Source organism: Astyanax mexicanus, chromosome 9, assembly GCF_023375975.1.
Source record: "Astyanax mexicanus isolate ESR-SI-001 chromosome 9, AstMex3_surface, whole genome shotgun sequence".
In the NCBI taxonomy this organism is placed as follows: Eukaryota; Metazoa; Chordata; class Actinopteri; order Characiformes; family Acestrorhamphidae; genus Astyanax; species Astyanax mexicanus.
This window is the reverse complement of record NC_064416.1, coordinates 9,515,254-9,539,679: the sequence shown is the minus strand read 5'-3', so window position 1 is coordinate 9,539,679 and position 24,426 is coordinate 9,515,254. Positions and strand designations below refer to the sequence as shown.

Genomic DNA, 24,426 nt, shown 5'->3' with positions numbered 1-24,426 from the left:
TAATAAATTGTATTCCTTCTGTTTTAGCTTCTGTTGTATTCCTTCTGTTTTGTATTCCTTCTGTTTTTTTTAAGGTTTTGCCAGGCTTAAGACACCAAGAGACAGGGAGAATGAGAGTGAGGAGATTGATGAAACTACTGAAATCAGATTAAGGACTGTATAAAGCATTATTAAAAGGTGGAAGGACAGGGGTGAATAATTATCTTTAAGATTCAAAATCTTGAATGATCGTAATTGGTGATCATTTAAACTTTTGGTGAAATCAAATGATAGAAAAACAACACTAGAATTCAGGGCTATGTTTAATAGTGAAAGTAAGAGCATTCCCACATGCACAATTCGAAGGGAACTCAAGATATTGGGACTAAACAGCTGTAGAGCCTTAATAAACCACTTATCTGTAAGGATAACCAGAAAAGTCAGCTTCAATTTGCTAAAGAGCATAAAGACTGGACTCTGAAGCAATGGAAGAAGGTCATGTGAAGGTCTAAGAGTCCAGATCTACCCCGTTCCAGAGTGATTGAGCATTAGGGTAAGAAGAGAGGCGGCTGAAGTGATGCTCCCATCATGCCTATTGTCTACTGTACAAGCCTGTGGGAGCAGAGCTATAGAGTCAGCTGACTCTACCTGAATATTCTACTGAATATAGACCAGGTTATTCCATCAATGTATTTTTTCTTTTTTGATGGCACAAACATATTCCTAGATGATAATGTCAGGATTCATGGAGCTGGAATTGTGATTCAGGGAGCATGAGATCATCATTTTCACACATGGATTGAGAGAGTTCACCACAGAATCCAGATCTTAACCTCATTGAGAATCTTTGGGATGTGCTGGATGGAGAAGAGCTGCTTTGTGCAGCGGTCAGACTCTACCATCATCAATGCTGCTGCAAGATCTTGGTGAACAATTAATGCAACTCTGGATTGAAATAAATATTGGAACATTGCAGAAGCTTATTGAAACAATGCCACAGTGAATGCGTGCCATAAACAAAGCTAAAGGTGATCCAATCAACTATTAGAGTGTATTTTAGAAGGTTACTAGGCTGTTGCTCAGCATTTACTCTGTCATCACAGCTACTACTAGGATGTTGCTGTGTTATTTTAGGTGGTATTTTTAGGTGGTTGCTGGAGGTTTGCTTGAGCCAAGCTTGAATGCACCTGGTGGTGCTCTAGTGGTTTCCCACACAGTTAAAGCTGATTTAATTCTGACTGTGTTCACGTGTGTGTATGTTTTCCTTCTGCAGCAGCACACTGGCCAACATTCAGCTGGAGATTGACTGTGACAGAGAAACGGAGCGGATCTTCTCGCTGTTCAGTGCCAGCCTGCCTCGCCTGCAGAAGATGGAGGGTGAGTGATGTCAGGAAGAAAGACTATAGGCCTATCTGGACGGGATTAGATTCTCAGGGGGTCCTGGGGTCATTTTCTCTTTTATGGGGGCTCCTCTGATATTTTATTCCTGTCCGGAACGACCATGTATGTGTTTTTTTTTCTCAGACGTCCTCTGAGAGAAAATTACAGGCAGAATTATCTACTGTTTTACACTGGACTCCGTGGTCCTCCGGTAATTTTAGTCCGGTCCGGGCGCACATCTGAGTTTCGTCTCCTCACGTTTAATAAAATAGCTATTTCTCCACTGCCGCACACAGTAATTACACTTTTGGCACACATTTCCACAGAGATCCACATAAAACATTGAATTCACCTCTAATGGTGGTGCTCTAGTGGTTTCCCACACAGTGAGTGGAAATGGAGGAGCTACTGAACGCGAGGTCATGTGACCGAGAAAGCCAAAAAACACACACTTTTTTCCTCCCCCTTTTTTAATTGCAGTCCGGATGCAAGAGTTTTATCACTGAGTAGAAGTGTGAAATTTTTTACAGACGTCCCCCTAAGAAAGTAATCCCGCCGGATAGGGCTTATGTGTAATTTAAACCATGGTTCCAATACAATAAAGGATATTACCGTTCATTAATTTTTAGCTGGATTAGTCTCACTACAGCTATATTTAGATAGTTAATCAAAACTATCTCTTTAAAACCACATCTTTATTTAGTATTTTGCATTTTGTATTGACATGCCTATTTATGTGTGTGTGTGTGTGTGTGTGTGTGTGTGCGCGCGTGTGTGTGTGCAGATGCTTGTGCTGGAATGTCGGTGTATCTGGGTCAGCAGAAGGAGCAGGAGGAATACTCAGCCTTTATCATACAGGACCCAAAAGAGACCTTCCGCACCATTAAAGAGATTCGAGAGGTGCTGGAGGAGCTGAAGGCTCAGCACACCGACAAGGAGGCATTAACGGACCAGCCAGGAACCATGTGAGAGAAACACACACACACACACACACACACACACACACACATACTACTATCTTTCCTGGTACAACTTATTTTCATGTTAGTCACTGTTCAGAGCAATGGCTGTTACCAATTATAAATTAAGCTCTTATTTCATATTATTATATTGTATTATTATATTATAATAAAATCAATAATTAAAATGACAATAGATAGGAATAAGATACGATAGAAATTTCAGATTCAGCATTCAGTTATGTCTCATGCAGATATTGCCAGATACTTACATATTATGTAAATAAAACAGAGGGTCTTTACACAGGAGAGCTTAAATATGTAATCTGGGCTGATACTAGCTGCAAAACTGGCTCCCATGGAAACACAAAAGCAGCAGCATGAGTTTTAGCAGCTGCAGGATAACCTATCAGCTACTTAAACATAATAAATCCTAAACAAATTTAATCTGTGATTTAATGTTAGTAGAGGCCCTGGGTTTTGTGCTTTGGCTTCAAAACTAATTATTAATAATAATGTTAAATAATTTTTTTTTTTTGTATTTATTAGTTGTACATTTTGGTTGTCTATTTAACTTACTAACTAATTCTGTATAATGCTTTTTAGTTAACAGTTTAATTCAGTATAGTGAGGTCCTGAGATCCTACTGCACCATTTACAGTACCAGTGAAAAGTTTGGACACACCTTCTCATTCAGTGGTTTTGTTTATTTCTTTATTATATTTATTTTCTAAACTGTAGATTAATATTAAAGACATGAAAACATATAAAGCTCCACTAGGTAGGATTGGGATTTTGTGATCGTGGGCTCCCCCTACAGTTGCAGAGTGTAATAAATGTTTCAGGCGGATTAGTTTCTCTTTCTCGTTTTCTGGCTTTCACAGACATATTCAGTCTTTTTCCAGCTTCTGCCAGAGTGTCTGTATGTTAGTTTGTAAAGAATGAACCAGTCGTCCTTGTAGAACTGTTAGAACTAAAGGTCGGAAAGCAGGTCGCAGTTTTTGCGAGCGTAGGTCGCGGCCGCCTCAGAAAACTTACAGAGTCTGGTTTGAGCTCAGAGGAGCTCCGGCACAGACACGAGAGCACCGCTATTCCTCCTATTACACCTCAATGCAGCGCTGCAGTGAGTTTCAAGCTGTAATTTTACTTCTTTAAAAGGATCAAAAATAAAGGAAATCCTACCTAGTGGGGCTTTAAGGGACACATGTGGAATAACATAGTAAACAGTAAAAAAAAAAGTGTTATTCCTCCACATTAATCCCCTGATCTAAACCTGAACTGAGATGGTGATTTAAGGTGATTTGGGATGAGCTGGAGCTTCACAGCGTGAAGGAAAAGCAGCAACTGTTGTTCAGATTAAAATACCCGGAGTGTGCAGATCTGTCCTCTAAAAGTATAAAATCTAAAAGTGTACAACACTTTGCATTGTTTTTTAGAATAATTCAACAAGTGTTCCTGTATAGCTTTAATATAGTCTTCGGTATTAAATTTGCAATGTAAAACATTGTAAAAAGAAAAAAAGCACACTGAATGAGAAGGGGTGTGTCCCAGCAAGTAACTGCAGGGGTTTAAAGCATAAACTCTAAAGCTCTATACCTGAGCTTCAGTCAGAATGTCTTCAAAGGTTTTCAGTGTGTAGTCCTCCTCATCTTCACTCTTCCTCTGTTTCTAGTGAGAACCCCATTGTGGGAAAGGTGTTGTAGTGGCTTCAGCCTGAGGAGCGGCGAGCTGCTCCAACTGCGCCCACCAGCAGGGGGTGCGGCGTTTCCTGCCGGAGAGAAACGGCCCGGCGAGAACGCCCGAAGAACACTCCCATAATACTCCTGTGTGTCCTGAAGGAGAAAGAGAGAGAGAGGGGACCGCTGGAACGACTGGTCCGGTCCGGTCTGGTCTGGTCTGGTCCAGGTGGAGGACTAGAAGGGCATTAGAGAGTCAGTAAACGAGTGCCTCCGTCACCAAACGCTTCAATCAGTCTTAACGAACAAGGCGCGTTTAAGCGCTTACACTTATTCGCACAAAAAAAAACAAAAAAACAAAATGACCCAATCAGCTCCTTCACTCCCACAGGCTGTGACCAATCAGACGCCTCCGTCTGAGAGAACAAGGCTGCTACCAATAACTCAAACCTCCAGTTTTGTGTTTGTTTGTTGTAAACAGGGGTTTAGACCCTGTCGACGATCACGATGTCGGTTTAAAGGGAATTCTGCTTGGTTTCGGCCGTGTTTCAGCTCCAGCTCTTTCCGCAGCCGCCCGGAGCCCAGCTTAATCTGCCTTATCTTAATCAGTGACGATCTCACAATCCTGCACCTGTCTGAGGATTAGGGACTAACACACAAGCACTTTAGATATCTGGAATATTCCAGATGAGATGATTTTAGATACGGAGTATCAGTTTATTCCGCTTTATTGATCAGTTGAATGATCAGCGCAGCGCTCCTGTAGATTACGCTTCAGTTCAGATCCTGCAGATTTTATAGCTATTTTTCTTAAAAAGCCAAAGACTTTTTGTAGAGTTTAGCGGAACTGAAAAAAAGGGTATTTTTTTCTTCTTCTTTTTTTTCGTATTCAAAGGAAAATAGTTTGTCTATCTGTTTTGTTTGTTTGTTTGTTTGTTTGTTTGATTGTTTGTTTAATGGACCAACATTAAATAACATTTAACCTTTTGAACTTTTGAACGATACAATCAGACCTGCAGCTCCTTGACCTGCGCATGTTGTCACATCTCTTTAATTCAATTCTTAGATCAATCAGAATTAATCCTATTCGTCCTTTAGCGAATGTGACGCTATATCATACGAAACATTCCTTAGTGCACTCAGTCAGCAGCTCAGCTTTTGCACAATCAGTTCCTCAACTCTCTTCAGCTGCAGCCCGTTTCAATATTTTGGCCTCATTTATTAAACCTTGTCGTAAGTCATTATTATTAATAATAATATTGTTATTGATGTTAGTTTCTGTTTTGTTATTGTTATTATTATTATTTTTATTACAGTTACTATTATTATTATTATTATTAATATTATTCTTGTTTCACAGTCTAGTCTATACCGCTAAGACGAGTTTCATCATCCACTCTTTGTCCAAAAGTATTCAGACAGGCATTCCCCCTGAAATCGTGAGCTTCATTTCAGAGTTTGTTGTTAGAGATGCACTGAAATTAATTATTTTTTTACTAAAACTGAACAAAATGAATCATTTAATCATTAAAAAAAACTTCTATTAGAGAAAACATCTGAAATAGGAAGAGTCAATTGATGAGCAATTGTTTGGTATGAACAAATTTATTTATCAATTTTTTTGCCATTTTTGGCTGAATAATATTGCCAAATATTCGGTGCATCCTAATTTGTTGCCCTTCACTGCAGTAACAGCCTTTTTTCTACCTTTCTAAAAAGGCTGTCCAACTAGTTGTTGGAACATTGTTGTTATAGGAGGAAACATTTGATTGTATTCAGCTCCTTAACAGTGAGAGCTTCAGTGAGGTCAGGCCAGACACCAACGTCCCAAAACTACTGACTGGAGCTCCATCATCACTCCAGGGAACACAGCTCTACTGCCAGCTCTGCAGCCCAGTGCTGGGGGTCTTTCTACCCCTCTAGCCCACTCTCAGCATTTAACAGAGCTTCTGTAGGGCCATGTGCTCAAAGCTGCTCTGGAGTATCATGTTCTGCTGATCAGTATGATTTATAAATGGAGATATCTCAGTTCAGTGTGATCAGACATCATAAGCAGCTCAATCAGTACAGAAAATGTGTGTCTGGATACTGTTGGACATGTAGTGTGTTTTGGATTTACTTTTTTTTTGGATCATAAAAACCCTTTTCAGTGAATCTTGTTTTTTTTTTTTTTTTTTTTTTTGGATCATTGGGAAACCCCACCTGCTCGAGCTGTATGTGTGTTTTTTTAATGTATGTTATTAATGGAAGTGATTTCATAATGTAATTGATGATGTAATTGATTTAAATGGTACATTCCTCTCTGTGGTACTCTCTGCGTGACCCTTTAGCGGTACACTCTATGGGTGTGGCCTGTGCCCATGTGAACGCTCGGCCCGATTAATTGAATCACTGTTAATTAATGAAGGATCCAGATGTGAGACTCGACCTCGTTGCAACCAGTTATGGCATGTTATGACCTGTTATGACGCATTATGACCTGTTATGACAGGTCATGACCTGTTTTGATGTGTTATGGCCTGTTATGACCTGTTATCCCGTTATGACTAGTTATGACCTGTCATAACCTGTTATGGTATGACCTGTAATGACTTCTTTTGACCTGTTACAATGCATTATGACCTGTAAATACCTGTCATGATCTGTCATGACCTGTTATGATGTCTTATGGCGTTTTATGACCTGTTATTATTTAATGGCTTGTTATGACCTGTTATAACCTGTTATGGGATGACCTGTCATGACCTCTTTTGACTGTTATGATGCATTATGACCTGTAATTACTTGTCATGATCTGTCATGACCTGTTTTGATGTGTTATGGCCTGTTATCATATTATTACTAGTTATGGCCTATCATAACCTGTTATGGTATGACCTGTCATTAACTTTTTGACCTGTTATGACGCATTATGACCTGTAATTACCGGTCATGATCTGTCATGACCTGTTATGAAACGTTATGCCCTGTTATCACATTATGACTAGTTATGACCTGTCGTAACCTGTTATGGTATGACTTGTCATGACCTTTTTGACCTGTTATGACCCATTATGACCTGTAATTACTGATCATGACCTGTTATGATGCGTTATGGCTTGTTATGGCCTCTCATAACCTGTTATGAAACGTTATGGCCTGTCATGACCTGTTATTTCACGTTATGGTCTTTTATGACCTCTCTCTGTTTGTTATTAACCTCCCGTTTTTTTTTAAGTGAAGCGCATGTGAAATCATGCAGTGGCCTTTTTAGATCCCCAGTGCTAGAGCAGGGGGTTCTGCTGTTCTAAATTCAGCTCTTACCATTTCGAACGAATGAGGATAATGAGATTAGCATTAGCATTAGCTTTGATGTGGTGTAAAGGGACTCGGGTCTGGTTGGAGTGCCGCAGAGGAGACCTGAATGAAGACATTCCACTCGGTGACGTTTTACAGCCGATCCTGGGAACAGGTTTTAGCAGAAACTCGTGCTAATCCACATTGCTAATCCGCATTGCTAACGTTTCTGTTTCTGTTTGTTATTTAAACTTTTTATATGATGAATTTCTTAACAAAACTCACATATTTCTTATTTTCTTCTTATTCAGAAATAATTTACAATAAAATCTCTTGTCAGTTTTGATTGTACTGGTCTGGTGTTTCTGCACTGTTACGTCACACTCTTTCACAAAAACAACTTATTTTGTCTCTTTTAATTTGCTATTTGTTAATTTGATATTTGTTGACCAACATAGGGTAGGTTTTAATTTGAGTTTAATAGTTTAGCTGCTCCACCAGTATGATGAACATTACCATGCTATTTAACCTGCATGACCAAGCTTGTCAGCCAGTAGGACCAATCCAGCGAATAATTTTTGCTTAGTAGAGCATTTTCTCAGTGTAACGTTCTATGACATTTTACTTGGGTGGTCCATTTTTTGGCCTCATTGATGCTCAACTGACATTCAACTAACATTCAACTGCATGTCTATTAAATTCAACATAGGGTTAAGTTGCATTTAATAGACATTCAATTGAATGTTGGTTGAATGTCAGTTGAGCATCAACGAGGCCATAAAATGGACCATCCAAGTAAAGTGTTACCAAACATTCTTTGTTTTTAAATGTTCTTGTAACATTGCTGCAATGTCACTTTTAAAGTGTACTTTTAATAACTCCATAATGTTAATATACGCCTAGCTGAGGAATGTTTTAATAATGTTGTGATGCAAACCTTTATTATGTTGCATGTTTTCAGAACATTCCTGGAAATTATTTCTTTAATGTTACCGGCTAATTTTCCTGGAACCTTTTCAAAACACTGCTAAACCTTCTTATAACGTTCTAAATGTTAGCTGTTAGCTGTTGATTGGTCAACCATCAAGATCATGCTAGTCGACCAGCACGATCTGATCAAATGCAGCATATGCTATACTGGTTAGAAGCTGGTTAACCAGTTAGCTTACTGGTACACAGTATGTCATGTTTCTTCTGGTTAAGCATCTTTTCATCAACTTTGACTATCCAGTCCAGCTTAGACCATCCAAAACCTGCAACCAGCAAACACTGGCCTTTAGCTAGATTTCTGATGCCGGTCATGCTACTTTTACATAACTAGCATTAGCATTAGCCTCAGGAATGGGAGTGATTTGGTGAAACTGGAAAACAAGTTGAAACCACAGTGGTTTTACTGAAGTGGGAGAAACTATAAAGAGCAGAAGTGTTTAGTGGGTAATGGCACCACCTCCCCACAGCAGACTGCACACAGATCCACTGGCTGAACAAACACACCAGTCTAAACCAGTTAACGTCCTGCAGTAAGACTCCTAGCTCTACATTTTCCTCCCTATGTAACATGATTCACATGTATTAACTCTGGATAAGAGTCTGGTAAATAAATACAGAATACAGTAGAAAGTTGTTTATTGTTTCTCCTCTCTTGTCAGCACTCCTCTTGTTTACTTGTAAACAGCAGGACGCTAAAAATAAACACTTATTTTTTTTGACCGAGGAGGAAACAAACAGTTACGTTTTCACCTCAGGCAACCAGAGCTTTTCCATTAACTCCAACAGATTCATACACATGCTGAAATTAACCCTTTAACTCCAAACCAGGAGTTCCAACATATTTTACAGGCAGGCAGATCTTCCTGAACAACTCACCATCTTAAGGACGTGAGAAATGTGAGCTGAGGATGTGAGGTGAGAAGTGTTAAATGAGGTGAGTGTGAGGTAAGCATGTGAGGAGACTGAGTTGAGGAGAGTGTGGGAGGTGTAAATTAAGGACATGAGATGTAAGTTGTGGATGTGAGCAGCGTGAACTGAGGATGTGCAGTGTGAGAAGCTTGAGATGAGGAGTGTGAAGAGTGAATAAGGGGTTGCCACCTTTCAGAAATAAAAAAATAAGGGACACCCATCAAATAAATAGATAGTTACCATATATATAAATACATATATATAAATACATATATAATATATATCTGGAAATAAATATAAATAAATAAAGATATAATGGAAATAAAGAACAAATCGCTTTGCATATTGGTACAATATGGGACGCAATATTTAATAGCCAAATAAAGGGTGTTCTGTATTTTACAGGACAGGTGGCAACCCTGAGTGTGAGATGAATGTAAGTGGGGAGTGTGAGATGAGGAGTGTAAAGAGAGGTGAGGAGTTTAAGTGGAGGAGTGAGTGGAAGGGTTGAGGATGGGAAGTGAGGAGTGTGAGTTCAGGATGTGGGGTGAGGATATAAGGAGTGTGAGTGGAGGATTAAAGGAGTGAACTGAGGATGTGAAGTGTGAGGATTGTAAGTTGTGGATGTGAGGTCAGGAGGAGTGTGAAGAGTAAGGAGTGTGAGGTGAGGAGTGAGTGGAGGATGTGAGGAGTAGGGGTGGGCGATATGGATCTAAAATAATATCACAATATTTCAGGTATTTTTGTGATAACGATATACTTGGCGATATAGGAAAACTAAAATAAATAATTAACTTCAGGAATATAGTATAATAGTATAACAGCATAATCATAATGTGGCAAAATAAATAATATAGCATAAAATAATATAATCCAGCAAATAATATTGCAGAATATTTAGTGCATGCATATAAACTGCAAACTAAAACAATTATACAATAAATACACTTAAAGCTTCAGAGTAAATAATATACTACTTTTAAGACAGAACAGCCCTATTATCACAATATGGATTTTTAATATCATGATATTTCTGTGTCACGATATATTGTATACGATATAATATTGCCCACCCCTAGTGAGTAGTATGAGTGGAAGAGTGTGAGGAGAATGTGAGAAGTGTGAATGGAGGAATAAGGTGAGGAGTGTAAGGATGTACGAAGTGTGAGTGAAGGAATGAGGTGAGTATGTGAGGAGTGTGAAGAGTGAGGAGTGTAAAGAGTGAGGAGTGTGAGTGGAGGAGTGTGAGTTGAGGATGTGAAGAGTGATGTGAGTAGTGTGAGTGGAGGAGTGAGAGGTGGTGAGTGTGAAGAGTGAGTAGTGTGAATGGAGGAGTGAGATGTGATGAGTGTGAAGAGTAAGGAGTGTAAAGAGTGAGAAGTGTGAGTGAAGGAATGAGGTGAGTATGTGAGGAGTGTGAAGAGTGAGGAGTGTGAAGAGTGAGGAGTGTAAAGAGTGAGTAGTGTGAGTGGAGGAGTGAGATGTGATTAGTGTGAAGAGTGAGGAGTGTAAAGAGTGAGGAGTGTGAGTTGAGGATGTGAAGAGTGATGTGAGTAGTGTGAGTGGAGGAGTGTAAAGAGTGAATAGTGTGAGTGGAGGCATGAGAGGTGGTGAGTGTGAAGAGTGAGTAGTGTGAATGGAGGAGTGAGATGTGATTAGTGTGAAGAGTAAGGAGTGTAAAGAGTGAGTAGTGTGAGTGGAGGAGTATAGAGGGTATCTGTTCTTCACAGTGAGCTGAATGAAGCAGCATTAGGTTTTGTACAGAAGGTCTTTGAGTCCAGCAGAATTCAGATTTCATGATCGGTTCTTTAACAGCAAATCAGGGAATTATAAACGTCTCATAAACAAAAACCATATAAATCATGGGTCTGGCTGAGTTTTCAGAACTGCTGTTATGAGTTTTGGAGTGTCCTGCAGTAAGACCAGCTGTACTCAAACTCCAGCCTCCTGATAGTGATACAGTAAATAATACATTAAAAACACTTTATTTTTAGTGCTTCTCTTCCTTTATTCTCGTTTTATATCATTTACTTAAATTTATTGGATACTTTTAGGGATAAGTAAATTAAGGAGTATCTGAAAATATCAGATTATTGTTTAAAAATTATTTTATTGTTTAACTGAGTAGTAGAGTTTGCATGATTTAAGCTACGTTTACGAGTTTAAATGAGTTATGTTTTTGAATTTAACTCAATATATGTTTACAAGTTTACCTGGGTTTAGCTATGTTTACGAGTTTAAGTGATTTTAGCTACATTTGAGGGTTTAATTGAGGTAGGTTTTTGAATTTAACTCTAAAAATTAGGTGCAAAAGAATTGATTTATCATTTATAAATATAAAATAGGATATTTTATCATCTTCAATTCTATGTAAGGCCTGTAGTCTCACTGACCTCAGTTCACACAACCCGAATTATATGAAAAACGAGCACAGTTGTTTTTGGTTTTGACAATAACAAATATTCAGTTGAAATATATTTTGCTATTCATCACAAACTAGATTCTTTCAAAGTTTACCACGATATGAGAGTTGAGTTATTGTAGCAGGTGGTGTTTTAATATCTTCAGGACATTCAGATACAAACTGTTTGTTAAGTTTACACTTTAATGACTCTTTAGTGTAGTTAATATATTATATTTATTACAGGGTTAACATGCATGAAGCAGATGTGAGTTTTTTTATTCTCCAACCCCATCACTCTGATTACACACACATACACTCATACACACGCATACTCCAGATGTGTGTGTGGTGTGTGATCACAGCAGTTTGAGTGCTGACTCAAGCTGAATGAAGCTCTAAACACTGCAGGATACCAGCGTGCATTCAAATTACACAAACATACACACACACGCACACAGGAAACCCGCTCACCCCAAACACACTGCAGCCTGAGAACCACACTTTGCATTCATAATGCAGCACAGTATTGTTTAATATAGAACAATATCCACTCAGTGACAATAATAATGAAGTTATTATATATTATAATAAAAATTATATTATTATATAGACATGCAATGTAGACATGCAATGTAACTTTATATGTGTGAATGTAATGTTGAAATATATTCATATATTGGAATTGGCCTGAGCTGCTTGTTTTAACACCCCGGTTGTCGAGTATAATATAGGAATCTGCCACTGCCACTTTTGCCATCTCTCCAGTTGCTCATTGCCTGCTTGGGCCGATTCTGCACACTATCTGGGAAGTGATTAATGGTGTCCTTCCACTAAAATCCACATTTTCTTGTTGTTTGTGAAATACAATAGGTCTGTCTGAGTTGTATATGATGCTGCACATCTGTTCCTCAACCTCCATTGTCTGCAGTTGTTACGGTTTAGTGGGGGAGGTGGACTCAAATACAGAGTTATTTTATTTACTTATTTTATTTATTTTTATTTGCTTATTTATTAGTCTTATTATTTATTGGTAATATTATATTTGATATTACTGATGTGTCTGTATGTGTGTGCAGTTTGTTTGATGGTGTGCTTGAACCAGGGTTTGAACTCCCAACCTTTGTAACTGCAGACGGGTGTGCTACCACTGCACTACTTAGAGTGTGTGCAGTGGCTTTGGATGAGGGCCTTAAATGTGGCAGTGAAGAAAAAGGGCGGGAAAATCATCAAAGGATCTGCTGCCACATGGCATGGCTCAAACAAAGGAAATTAAGTCAAACTTTAAGGAACTTAGAAAAGACTTCTTGAAAATAAAAACTTCAAAAATAAACAGATCTTTTCTCTCTCTTTTGCAGCTTCTTTTAAGATCTCTTTTTTTTGTGAGCCTTTGTTTCTTTTGAGATCTTTTTTTTGTGGCTTCTTTCAATATTTCTTTTTTTTTTGAGCCTTTGTTTCTTTTAGGATCTCTCCTTTTTTGTGGCTTCTTTTAAGAGTTCTTTTCTTTCTAATCTTTTTCTTTTGTACCCACTGTTACCGGTCACCCCTCTACAAAGGTGTGACGGTGAACTGAGGTTTGGCTGGGGTTTTTAAGCTGTGTTCACAGCTGAGCCTGATTTGAACTAATTACCGCTGAGGATTCTGGGACTTGGAGTTTTTTGCCCCAGATCCACCAGCTCCTCCACTGCAGTGTCCAGGCCCTCTGCTGGTGGTTGGCGGCATATGCCGCTCTCTTACAGCAGTAGCTAGTAAAAGAAGAAAAACGTTCAGAAAAATGAGTCGATCAGGAAAAGCACCGTGTCTACGCCAACCCGTGAATAAGTATTATTGGCAGGCAGAGCTAAAGCCAGGCAACAACGCTGTCTCGTTAGATAGTAGCTAACAGCGCTAGTAACAGCATGGCAGTTCGTTCCTATGTTATTTGTGCAAATAACACATCAGTGTTGTATGCTTTCCCCAGTAATTCAGAGCTAAGGAGCAAATAGTTTGATTTTGTCTATGGAACACCACCAGCCAAATACAACAGAGATAGATAGGTCTATGTTTCAAACAGTTCTGTTTACACTATTTATTTAGCTAGTTAGCTATTTTTACTTTCTGGACCTGGATTACCCACCTTTGTGTGTAATTATAGGTTTACATAGGACCTCATAGGATGGTGGATCCTATGACTAGCTCATTGAACTGCTCTTAGCAGGGTATATGTTGTAAAGTAACATATAACATTGCTAAGACTGTTATTAGTGTCAAGATGTCTTTGTTCTAAAATATTTATATCTGTTGTTCAACTCCTGGTGTCGCAGTGCTGTAAGCCAATCAAAGGCGATATCTTTGCATGTATGAGTATTCAAAAGCAAAACCGAAATCCTATAATCCCCCATGCCCTCCCCACTCCCCACTAAAAAACTCACTGGTCCTCCTGTTTTTCAGGTTTCACAGACGTCCCCCTGAGAAACTAATCTCGTCCAATTAGGGCTCTAATAATAGACACCTTAAGTTTAACAGCAATCAAGGGTGTGTTAATTTTCAGTCTGAGAGTGTATTTATAGTATAATGTATTTATATGGGTATGCACAGTATAGTATAATGTAGTACTGTACAGGTTGTGTTTTTGAGATGAGGTCTCATCATTATCCAACACACTAACTGTCCTTTAGACTGTGTCTGTGTGTGTGTTATCTTAGAGTGGTCTGGTTGGTGCTAAAAGGTTACTGGACGCTCTGGCTCTGTTCTCCATCAGTCTGATTGGATTAAACTCTATAAGTGGAGCTGGAGACTCTGGAAGAATCTGACATTTTCCTAATCTCAGAAATCAGTAGCGCTCACACATAGAGCACACATTAAAATAAACATTTTCCACCACCAGTTACCAATGGAGCTATCCACCTTTTGCATGACAACAAGAAGTGGGACACATTTATTTACTTTGTGTAAGAACTAGTGTTGTAGTGAAGACCAAGACCAGATTAAGGTTTAAAAATAAAAACATTAAAGAATATTTTCTATTTATTAAAATTACTCTTAATCTGTGTCTATTCTAAACCTTTTTTATTTTTTATAAAATGCAAAAAAAAAAAAAAAAAAACAATCACAGTTTGTCCTCAAACAGCTCCACACTACAGTTAGCCAGGTCGTCAATAGCTTTAATTCCCCTGGTAACTTTAGTAAATTAGCTAGCTCATCACTAAGATTAGCTAGCTTGTCGCTAAGGTTAGCCAGCACTAGCTTTAGTTCTCTCCCCTGTAACATTAGTGTTTTAGTTAGGTAATCACTAAGATTAGCTAGCTCATTATTAAGATTAACTAGCTCTTCACTAGCTTTAGTTCTCTCCCCAGTAACATTAGTGTGTTAGCTAGCTCAATGCTAAGGTTAGCTAGTTTGTTGCTAGCTTTAGTTCTCTGCCCAGGAACATAAGTGTGTTCTCTAGTTTGTTGCTAAGGTTAGCTAGCTCCTTTCTAGCTTTAGTTCTCTTCCCAGTAACATTAGTGTGTTAGCTAGCTCAATGCTAAAGTCAGCTAGCTTTTTGCTAGCTTTAGATCTCTGCCTGGTAACGAGTGTGTTAGCTAGTTCTATGCTAAGGTTAGCAAGCTCCTCACTAGCTTTAGTTCTCTCCCCAGTAACATTAGTGTGTTAGCTAGTTTGTTGCTAAGGTTAGCTAGCTCCTTGCTAGCTTTAGATCTCTGCCTGGTAACAAGTGTGTTAGCTAGTTCTATGCTAAGGTTAGCAAGCTCCTCACTAGCTTTAGTTCTCTCCCCAGTAACATTAGTGTGTTAGCTAGTTTGTTGCTAAGGTTAGCTAGCTCCTTGCTAGCTTTAGTTCTCTCCCCAGTAACATTAGTATGTTAGCTAGTTTGTTGATAAGGTTAGCTAGCTCCTTGCTAGCTTTAGTTCTCTCCCCGGTAACATTAGTGTGTTAGCAAGTTTGTTGCTAAGGTTAGCTAGCTTTAGTTCTCTACCTGGTAACAAGTGTGTTAGCTAGTTCTATGCTAAGGTTAGCAAGCTCCTCACTAGCTTTAGTTCTCTCCCCAGTAACATTAGTACGTTAGCTGGTTTGTTGCTAAGGTTAGCTAGCTCCTCGCTAGCTTTAGTTCTCTCCCCAGTAACATTAGTGTGTTAGCTAGTTTGTTGCTAAGGTTAGCTAGCTCCTCGCTAGCTTTAGTTCTCTCCCCAGTAACATTAGTGTGTTAGCTAGTTTGTTGCTAAGGTTAGCTAGCTCCTTGCTAGCTTTAGTTCTCTCCCCAGTAATATTAGTATGTTAGCTAGTTTGTTGCTATGGTTAGCTAGCTCCTTTCTAGCTTTAGTTCTCTCCCCAGTAACATTAGTGTGTTAGCTAGATTGTTGCTAAGGTTAGCTAGCTTGTTGCTAAGGTCAGTGCTCTCCCCAATAACATTAATTTGTTAGCTAGTTCGCTGCTGACATCTCTCTAGTTTGTACTTATCTCTCCTTTTTTCTAAATGTCTGGAAAAATTAGTAGTGGTCTCTGAGGATTTTATTATTGAAATGTGGCAGAATTTACATCCTGCTGAATGTTTCTTCTTTCAGGAAGTCCTGCATACATAGTCCATAGTCTCTGAGTCCACCTCACCCCGAAACCGAGACAAGACCGAGACAAGACCTCCGAGACGAGGCAGAGACAACACTAGTAAGAACTATTTAGTGTTCTCATATCACTACTTGGGGTGACAGACTGTCGCATGTGATGACTCTTCAGTTCATTAAACAAACAGTTTGTGTATATTTTTATAATTCTTTCCTAACCTTTAAAAAACACTGCTGCTGCAACTCAGCCAATGAGTTCTTCCTCCTGCCCCGCCCCTAAACCCATACATCACACAGTGCCCCTCCCAAAGTACCCTTCCCATTTTTATAATTCTTTCCTAACCTTTAAAAAACACTGCTGCTGCAACTCAGCCAATCAGTTCTTCCTCCTGCCCCGCCCCTAAACCCATACATCACACAGTGCCCCTCCCAAAGTACCCTTCCCATTTTTAAGTCCTTTTTAAATCTGAGCTGAGAGAGAAATTAGCAAAGATCAGGGTGTTTAGTTCCCCTTTAAATGCTATGTTGGGATGTTGGACATATCTATAGATACTGACTTCTGACTACATTCACTTTATAAGACAATACAGCCATAAACTCTTGAAAGTAGGCGTGGCATAATAAGGTGGATAAGCGTAATTTAGAAAATACAGAAAGCTTATATATCCAACCAACTGCTATAGCAGGCCTAAATGAACTTTCCTACACCTTTGCATTTTGACATATTTCATCACACAGTTCATTCAGAAAACATTAAATATTCTGTTACTTTTCAAGGTTGAAAGAAATAAATAAAATGAAGTGCTTTTTTATTTCATAATAGGTTTATTTGTAAATACAGTTTATTGTAAAAAGCAATCTTTGTCCGCGTTCAGAAGTATAGTCTTAAAGTTTGGCTCTTCTCTCTGAAGGACTGAACAGTGTGTAAAACATATCTAACATATAAAAATGTATAAAAAATATATAAAACATAACTTATACACAACTATTTACACACATTTACACTCCATCTGTAAACTGTTCACGTTCTGCTGCAGAGCTGGAGATATTCTATGAAACTCATATACTGTATGTGGGAATGCTTGGGAACGGCCACCCCTGTATAAGCTGTAAGGTGTTATCTTGTGAGTTAGGTTGAAAGTTAGACAGCATGTTCATGGCATGTTTTTTTGTTTGTTTGTTTATTTACTTATTTTGTACAGGGTTCAGCAAACTTACCCCAACCACCCTGTCACACCCTGTCACTAACTACCTAGAGAAAATAATCATAATTTTATTAATCTAATCACATGAAGAACTGCAACTATTTGTTTTTTTTGTTGTGAATATACTCCCCTGTGTGAATAAAATTATAAAATTGATAAGGATCTTGCCTGAAATGAGAAAATGTTTTTAGAAGGATAAAAATATTTTTCAAATGTTTTCTTTTGATTAAAAAAAATGTTTTTACAAATTGCAACACTGAATTGGCACCCGCTTAAGGGCATGGACTTGGAAACTACCAAATAAATACTAATAACGGTGCTTGGACCATAATGTTGGCAAATTTGGCAGCCGGAACAGAAACCTGGGAAGGATTTTTACTTTCTGGATCGGGATTCGCTGCTTCTGCCAGAACATTACTCTGTGCTGTAGGTCACTCAACACCTCCAGACCAAAGCTGGAACCTTGACTCCAAACCTCTTCAAACTTCATCAAACTTTCCAGACCGCAGAAATGCTCTTTAACTTAATTGATGTTTTTTCTTATTGTTATGGTTATTCTCATTAATGCTGGCAGAGCCATTATTATTCAGTTTGTTCAGTCAGTGCTCATTCAAACTAGTTAGCATGTGACTGAAAATGTTTATAAGGTTCTTGTGAGGGTGATTGTGATGATGTTTAGACGTCTGTTTTGCCATAAAGTCAGTGAACCATTTTCTGCACAGGTTTTTGGATAATTATTCTGAATTTTAGCTGAGCTGCATTCAGCCAGCGCTGCCAACAGCTTACACCATACCTGTCAAGTCTCCCGTTTTGGCCGGGAAACTACCGTATTTTACTCCTCTTTCCCGCCGTCCTCCCGTATTAGTATTTTCCCGTAAATTTCCCGTATTATACTAAATAAAAAAATATATAGGCCACAGGCGACAATGCACTGACCGCTGTGTGTCTCTTAACCAATCGTGGTGCCGGTTCAAGGAGAAAGTCCCGCCTTTCAGGAGAAACAGCCAATCAGCTAGCTGGTTTTGCGGAGCGCAGTTTAGTGTGCGGGAAGCCCCGCCCCTCCCCTCGCTGTGAGTATTAATGAAAGATTATTAATTGTGTAGGCCCCTTAGGACTATTATTTACTTATGGAATATATCTGATCCATGTCCTTTTTGTAAATTTCAATTTTAAATCTATTAAATAAAAAAAAAAAAATATATATATATATATATATATATATATATATATATATATATATATATATATATATATATATATATATATATATATATATATTTTTTTTTTTTTTTTTTTTTTTTTTCCCTCGTTTGGGCTGTTGGGGCGGTGGAAAAAAACCCTTATTTTTAAGTCCAAAACTTGACAGGTATGGCTTACACCTGGAATTGCCTGGAAACTGGAAGCAGTGTGTTATTAATTGACATTTGCATCATGTTTAAGTCAGAAAGCTTAAGAAGAATTGCTAGGTTGAAGTGAAGACTGTTTATGGGTATTTAATCATCATCAAATTTGAGATATTATTATTATTATTATTATCAACGGTACCACTTTAAAATAAGACTACCTTTATAAAGGGTTTATAAATAGTTTACAATTAGTTTATTAATGGTTACTAATTAGGTTGTAAATACCTTAAAATCATTAAAAATCAGTTATAACACATATGTAGAAAGGGCAACAATGACCTGTTGTTTGCCAAATAGTGAACCCACAGCCATCTATATTGTAGCTTTTTCTACGTATGTGTTATAACTGATTATTAATGATTTTTAAGGCATTTACAACCTAATTAGTAACCATTAATAAACTAATTGTAAACCATTTATAAACCCTTTATAAAGGTAGTCTTATTTTAAAGTGGTACCTAATCAACTAAACTGTGCAAAACCATAAGTACCTGGATTTGAAGGAAATTTAAATGTTTGAAAGTAATATTATACTATGTATACTTTAGCAAAAATCACTCCAAATACCACTCAATACCACTTAAACTGTATCTGCCCAGCTCATGTTTGAATCTAGGCTTGATTCTGGCTCAAATTATCTGGGTTAAGTGCTGCATGTGCCAACACCCCCATTTTCTGAATATAATATGACAATTGGCTTCTGTCATCACCATGGTTGCTGAGTATAATATGGGAATCTGCCCAAGTGGCTCGTTCCAACACCCCGGTCACTGTCTATAATATATAATATAGAAATCAGCCCAAGCTGCTTGTGTTATCACCCCATTTTGCTGAGTATAATATAAAAATCAGCCTAAACCGCATGTGCCAACACCCCAGTTGCAAAGTCCACTATAATATGGGAATTTGCCCCTACCACTTTTGCCAACTCTCTGGTTGCTCTCTCAGCTGCCGGAGCCCTGTGAGAGCACAATTGGCCTTGCTCTCTCTGTGTGGGTAGATGTTGCTTTTTCCCCTCATCACTCCAGACGTTACTCCAAGTCGATGCGCTTTCCTCCAAGCGCACTGTGATGCATCATTCCAAAAGAGGCGGTGTCTGACTTCACACATATCGGAGGAGGCATGTGCTAGTCTTCACCCTCCACCCTCAGCATCAGTATCGATAGTGGGAGTCTTAATGAGTGGGTTGGGTAATTGGCCTCGTTAATTGGAGAAAAAATGGGATCAAATAAAAAAAATAAAAATACAGGAATGGTTTACAGTGTTCATAAAACCTTCTACTAAACAAAAATCATTAGCTGGGATGTGACAACACCACAGTTCTCCAAGTACTTGAGGCCTGTTTGAGTGGTTCGTGCTCCAGTCTGTAGGCTGTAGGTTGTAGGCTAGGCGTTGACGGATATGTTGCAGGTGGTTGTGCAGCGTTAGTGTTTACAGAACAGCTGGTTAGCTTTAGCGCTTGTACGGCAGCAGGTCGTACAGCGGGGCGAACGGTGGAGGGTTGGGCTCCGGGTTCACTTGGTTCTCCAAACGTCCGCCCTGAGAATCGACCACCGGCGCTCCCGAATCTGCTGGACTCACGTAGAGCGAAGCCTTCTGAGAAAACAGAAACACAAACACCCACGTTACTCACTCTTCAGTACGTCCATCAAAACTCCACATGTGTTGTTTTTGTTTGTCTTTTATGAGAGGAATGTTTTTATAGTCTGTTTGCTCTTTTCACATATCAGATATCACTGCTGGAGTGCGCACAGGACCAGAAGAAGTTTATCTGTTTCCCACAGTGAGCGAGCAGCCTGGGTGTGGAGGACAGGGTGAGGGAGAGGAACTCTGGGACTGAGCTCACAGATCATCAGAGCAGAGGAATCTCAGATCTAAACTCCAGACGAGCCAGACGGTGTCATGACTGGATATGTGCAGTTTGAATCACCAAACAGGAAAGATCACAGACCAGCTCTCTGTGAAAACTTGAAACTTGAAATTTGCAAATCCTAAGAAACGTTGTAGGTCTTTGATGGACTGAGGAACGGGCCAGCTAGTTACGGCATCTACTTTGGAGTCATCCATAAGGACTCCCTGGGAGCTAATAACATAGCCGAGAAATGCGACTCTCTGAAGATGGAAGTCGCACTTCTCGGCTTTAGCATAAAGATCGTTCTCCAGAAGTCTTTGGAGAACCGAGCGAACATGTTGCACGTGGGATTCAAGGTCGGGAGAGTAAATTAAGATGTCGTCTATAAAAAGGGTGACGAATTTGCCAATCATGTCACGGAAAACGTCGTTCATAAATGACTGAAACACTGCGGGGGCGTTAGCGAGACCATAACTCATAACTGAATATTCATAGTGGCCATTAGTGGTAGTAAATGCTGTCTTCCACTCATCCCCCTCCCTAATAACAGATTGTACGCACTACGAAGATCGAGCTTGGTAAAATATGTGGCGTTACGCAGTTGTTCAAGAGCGCAAGGAATGAGGGGCAATGGGTACGCAAACTTCTTAGTAATGGCATTTAAGCCTCTGTAATCAATACAGGGTCTCAGTCCCCCGTCCTTTTTCTTAACAAAGAAAAAACCCGATCCGACTGGCGACTTGGACGGGCGAATGAAACCCTGAGCTAGAGCTTCAGAAACGTAATCCTCCATAGCATTCTCCTCATCAAGAGTGAGGGGATAAATTCTAGCTTTGGGTAGAGAGGCACCCTCCACTAGGTCAATAGCACAGTCATAAGAGCGATGAGGTGGTAACTTAGTGGCATTAACCTTGCTAAACACTTCCAAAAAATCAGAATACTCAGGGGGAATAACAGGGGAATCAGAAACTTCAGGGCTCTCCACAGAAGTGGACTGAATGATAAGGCTGTCTAAAGCTAAACAGTTCTTGTGACAATGAGAAGACCAAACCGTGATATCCCCATCGCGCCAGGAGATGGTGGGATCGTGGGTCTTGAGCCATGGCATGCCCAGGATCACAGGGTGCTCGGTGCTGGGAAGCACAAAAAATGGCAGTTCCTCAAAATGAAGACTGGTTTGGAGCGCACAGTCTTCCCGTCCACAGCATGAATGGATAATTGAGAGCACTCCACGCGCTGTCCCAGGGCTGGAGCTTTCACAGGTCGGGTCAGGAGACCACGCTCAGCCTTGAAATGACCGCCCTCACCACAATAGAGGCACAAACGAAGCCGGATCCGGCGCTGTCGCTTTTCTGGAGTTAGCCGGGTTTTCTGGATGTCCATGGGCTCAGGGGCAGACAGCACAGCTTTCTCTGATGTGGGGGTGCAGGGTAGAGTCACAGGAGTGTGTAGAGTGCGAGAGCTGGTCTTGGGGCGGCGCGAGAGAAGTCGAAAGTGAGATGAAGTTGATCCAAAGTTAGCGAATCATCTCCCTCTGTATGTCAGGGTTGAGTCCGCATCTGAATACGTTAAGCAAAGCTGCGTTATTCCAACCACTACCAGCTGCAAGAGTGCGGAACTCCAAAGCGTAGGAAGCCACCGGCTTCTGACCTTGCTTGAGAGCCAGCAAAAGTTCTCCATTACACTGTCCATAGCGAGAATGATCGAAAACTGAGCGAAAAATAGTCAAAAAATCAGTGTAACTAGCCCCTGAAACTTCCTCCCAAATAGCTGTTGCCCACTCAAGTGCCTTACCAGAAAGCCGGGAGATAATAAAACCGATTTTAGCATTATCGGTTGTGGGCGGTGAATTACTGAAAAACACGGAGCATTGTAAAAGAAAACCGCTGCATTTTTCCAGATCCCCATCAAAAATCTCCAGGCACAGATGAAATAGCGTTGGGCAAACGGGGGGCAGCTAACGGGCTAGGGCTAGGCTCAGTTAAGCCTCTGAGGTGAGCTAGCAGCTCCGAAAGTTGTTGCTGCTGTGTAGCTTGTTGGCTGGCTAGCTCAGAAACAGCTTGGGTCACACCAGCGAGTGTTTGCTGGTGCTGACCGAGTAGCCTCCCCTGGTTGGCTAAACCAGATCTAATAGCCTCAGTATCTGCTATCTGATCTTGTACGGCCGCGTATTCTGTCATGATGAGCACAGAATTGCAGACACGTGCAGATACTGATAAAAATATATGTTTATTATAAAAATAAACAGATGTAATACGTGGTTGATACAGAAAACAGTTAATCACCAGAAACCAGAGCAATGTAGACAAAACCATACCATAAACGAGAGACAGTCCAGAGTTCATACATGAGAGATCCAATGTCAGAGGTAATCCAAGAGGCAGTAGTGAAAACACAGTCCAGGTAATACACAAGCAATCCAACATCAGAGGCAAAGGCAATAATCGGCATCGAGAAAACAAAGGCAAGGTCATACACAAGATAAACTGAGACAAGAGATAAAGTAACGCTTTGTAATGAGGAGAACCTACAATACGCGGCGTGGGTGTTTGTGTGGAGTGCTCTTTTATAGTGCCAGTATTCAGTATTCAGGACTTCCTGGAGGAAGCAGGTGAGGTGTCACGTGATCAGGTGAGTGCGTGATGTCAGCGGGTGGTGCATTCTGGGTAATGTAGTTGTTGACCTGAGAACCTCCGTTAGAGCTGGGTGTGGAAGGGACAGAGGAGCTAACAGCACCAGACGTGACACCAGCCTGGCTGAAAACTGGCTAATTAAACTATTATACACAATATATACACAAATATTAACATAATTATAGCCAACAGTAATATTCATAAATGAATAATGCATCTTATTATAGCAAATAAAACTAGTGGCCAAACAGTAACCTGGCAGTAAATGTGAGAAACACAAAATTGGAGATAGTTCCATCATCTGATGCAATCTCCTGAACTACATTATGATGCAAACCTTTATTATGTCACACATTTTTATAATTTTCCTGGCATATTTTTTCCGTTCTTATAAATTCCTACAGGTGGGTGGTTGTCTAGTTTGATCAGGTTGATACCAAAGTCCAAAGTTGCTCTGGGATAAATTTGCGTAGTTTAGTTCCACTGGAATAATTTGGAATTAATTGTAATCTTGGAACTCCATGGAACTCATTTGGAATATGATGCTTTCATGGGGCTGAATGCAATGTTTTAATATCTATTGTAAAACCTTTCCATATACATGTACATGAGTACATGATAATGCTACAGAAAAACGGATAGATTTCCTAATAATATTTAGAATATTTGTTAATATTAAAATGGTAGGACATATCTTGTAAAAAAAACAGCCTGGTCCCCTCAAGCTACTGAGGCTGCTTAAACTGGTCAATGTATTTAAGCTTTTCAAGCTGGTCAAGCTACTTAAGTTCCTCAAGCTGCTCAAGCTAATCAAGCTGCTCAAGCTACTAAGGCTGCTCAAGCTGGTCAAGGTATTCAGGCTGGTCAAGCTATTAAAGCTGGACAAGCTAATCAAGCTCGTCAAGTAACTCAAGCTACTCAATCTGGCTAAGCTCAAGGTGATCAGGCTGCTCAAGCTACTCAAGCTGTTCAAGATGCTCAATCCGGTCAAAGTAATTAAGCTGCTTAAAGAAATCAAGCTGCTCAGGCTTCTGATGCTGCTCAAGTTACTCAAGCTAATCAAGCTAATCAAGCTGCTCAAGTTACTCAAGCTAATCAAGCTGCTCAAGCTAATCAAGCTGCTTGAGTTTCTCAAGCTAATCAAGCTGCTCAAGTTACTCAAGCTAATCAAGCTGCTCAAGTTACTCAAGCTAATCAAGCTGCTCAAGTTACTCAAGCTGCT

General features: G+C 39.7%; 2 protein-coding genes across 4 annotated transcripts in view; one reads left to right on the top strand and one right to left on the bottom strand.

Annotated features, from left to right (window-relative positions):
• rasa2 (RAS p21 protein activator 2) overlaps nucleotides 1-7,612 on the top strand; it is a 54,263-nt gene extending 46,651 nt beyond the window's left edge. The window contains exons 22-24 of the mRNA XM_049483246.1: nucleotides 1,253-1,356; nucleotides 2,144-2,324; nucleotides 3,991-7,612. Coding sequence (XP_049339203.1) covers nucleotides 1,253-1,356; nucleotides 2,144-2,324; nucleotides 3,991-4,021 — 316 coding nt within the window. The 3' untranslated portion in view covers nucleotides 4,022-7,612. The remainder of the gene's footprint in view (nucleotides 1-1,252; nucleotides 1,357-2,143; nucleotides 2,325-3,990) is intronic.
• LOC103025301 (transmembrane protein 255B) overlaps nucleotides 1-24,426 on the bottom strand; it is a 63,790-nt gene that overhangs the window by 6,631 nt on the left and 32,733 nt on the right. The window contains exon 9 of one of the 3 annotated variants that reach the window (XM_022679466.2): nucleotides 18,938-20,315. The exons of 1 other annotated variant lie outside the window; for it this stretch is intronic. In XM_022679466.2, coding sequence (XP_022535187.2) covers nucleotides 20,172-20,315 — 144 coding nt within the window. In that variant the 3' untranslated portion in view covers nucleotides 18,938-20,171. Of the gene's footprint in view, nucleotides 1-18,937; nucleotides 20,316-24,426 lie in introns of those variants that run through there. One more of the 3 variants, XM_022679467.2, reaches the window with a different exon arrangement.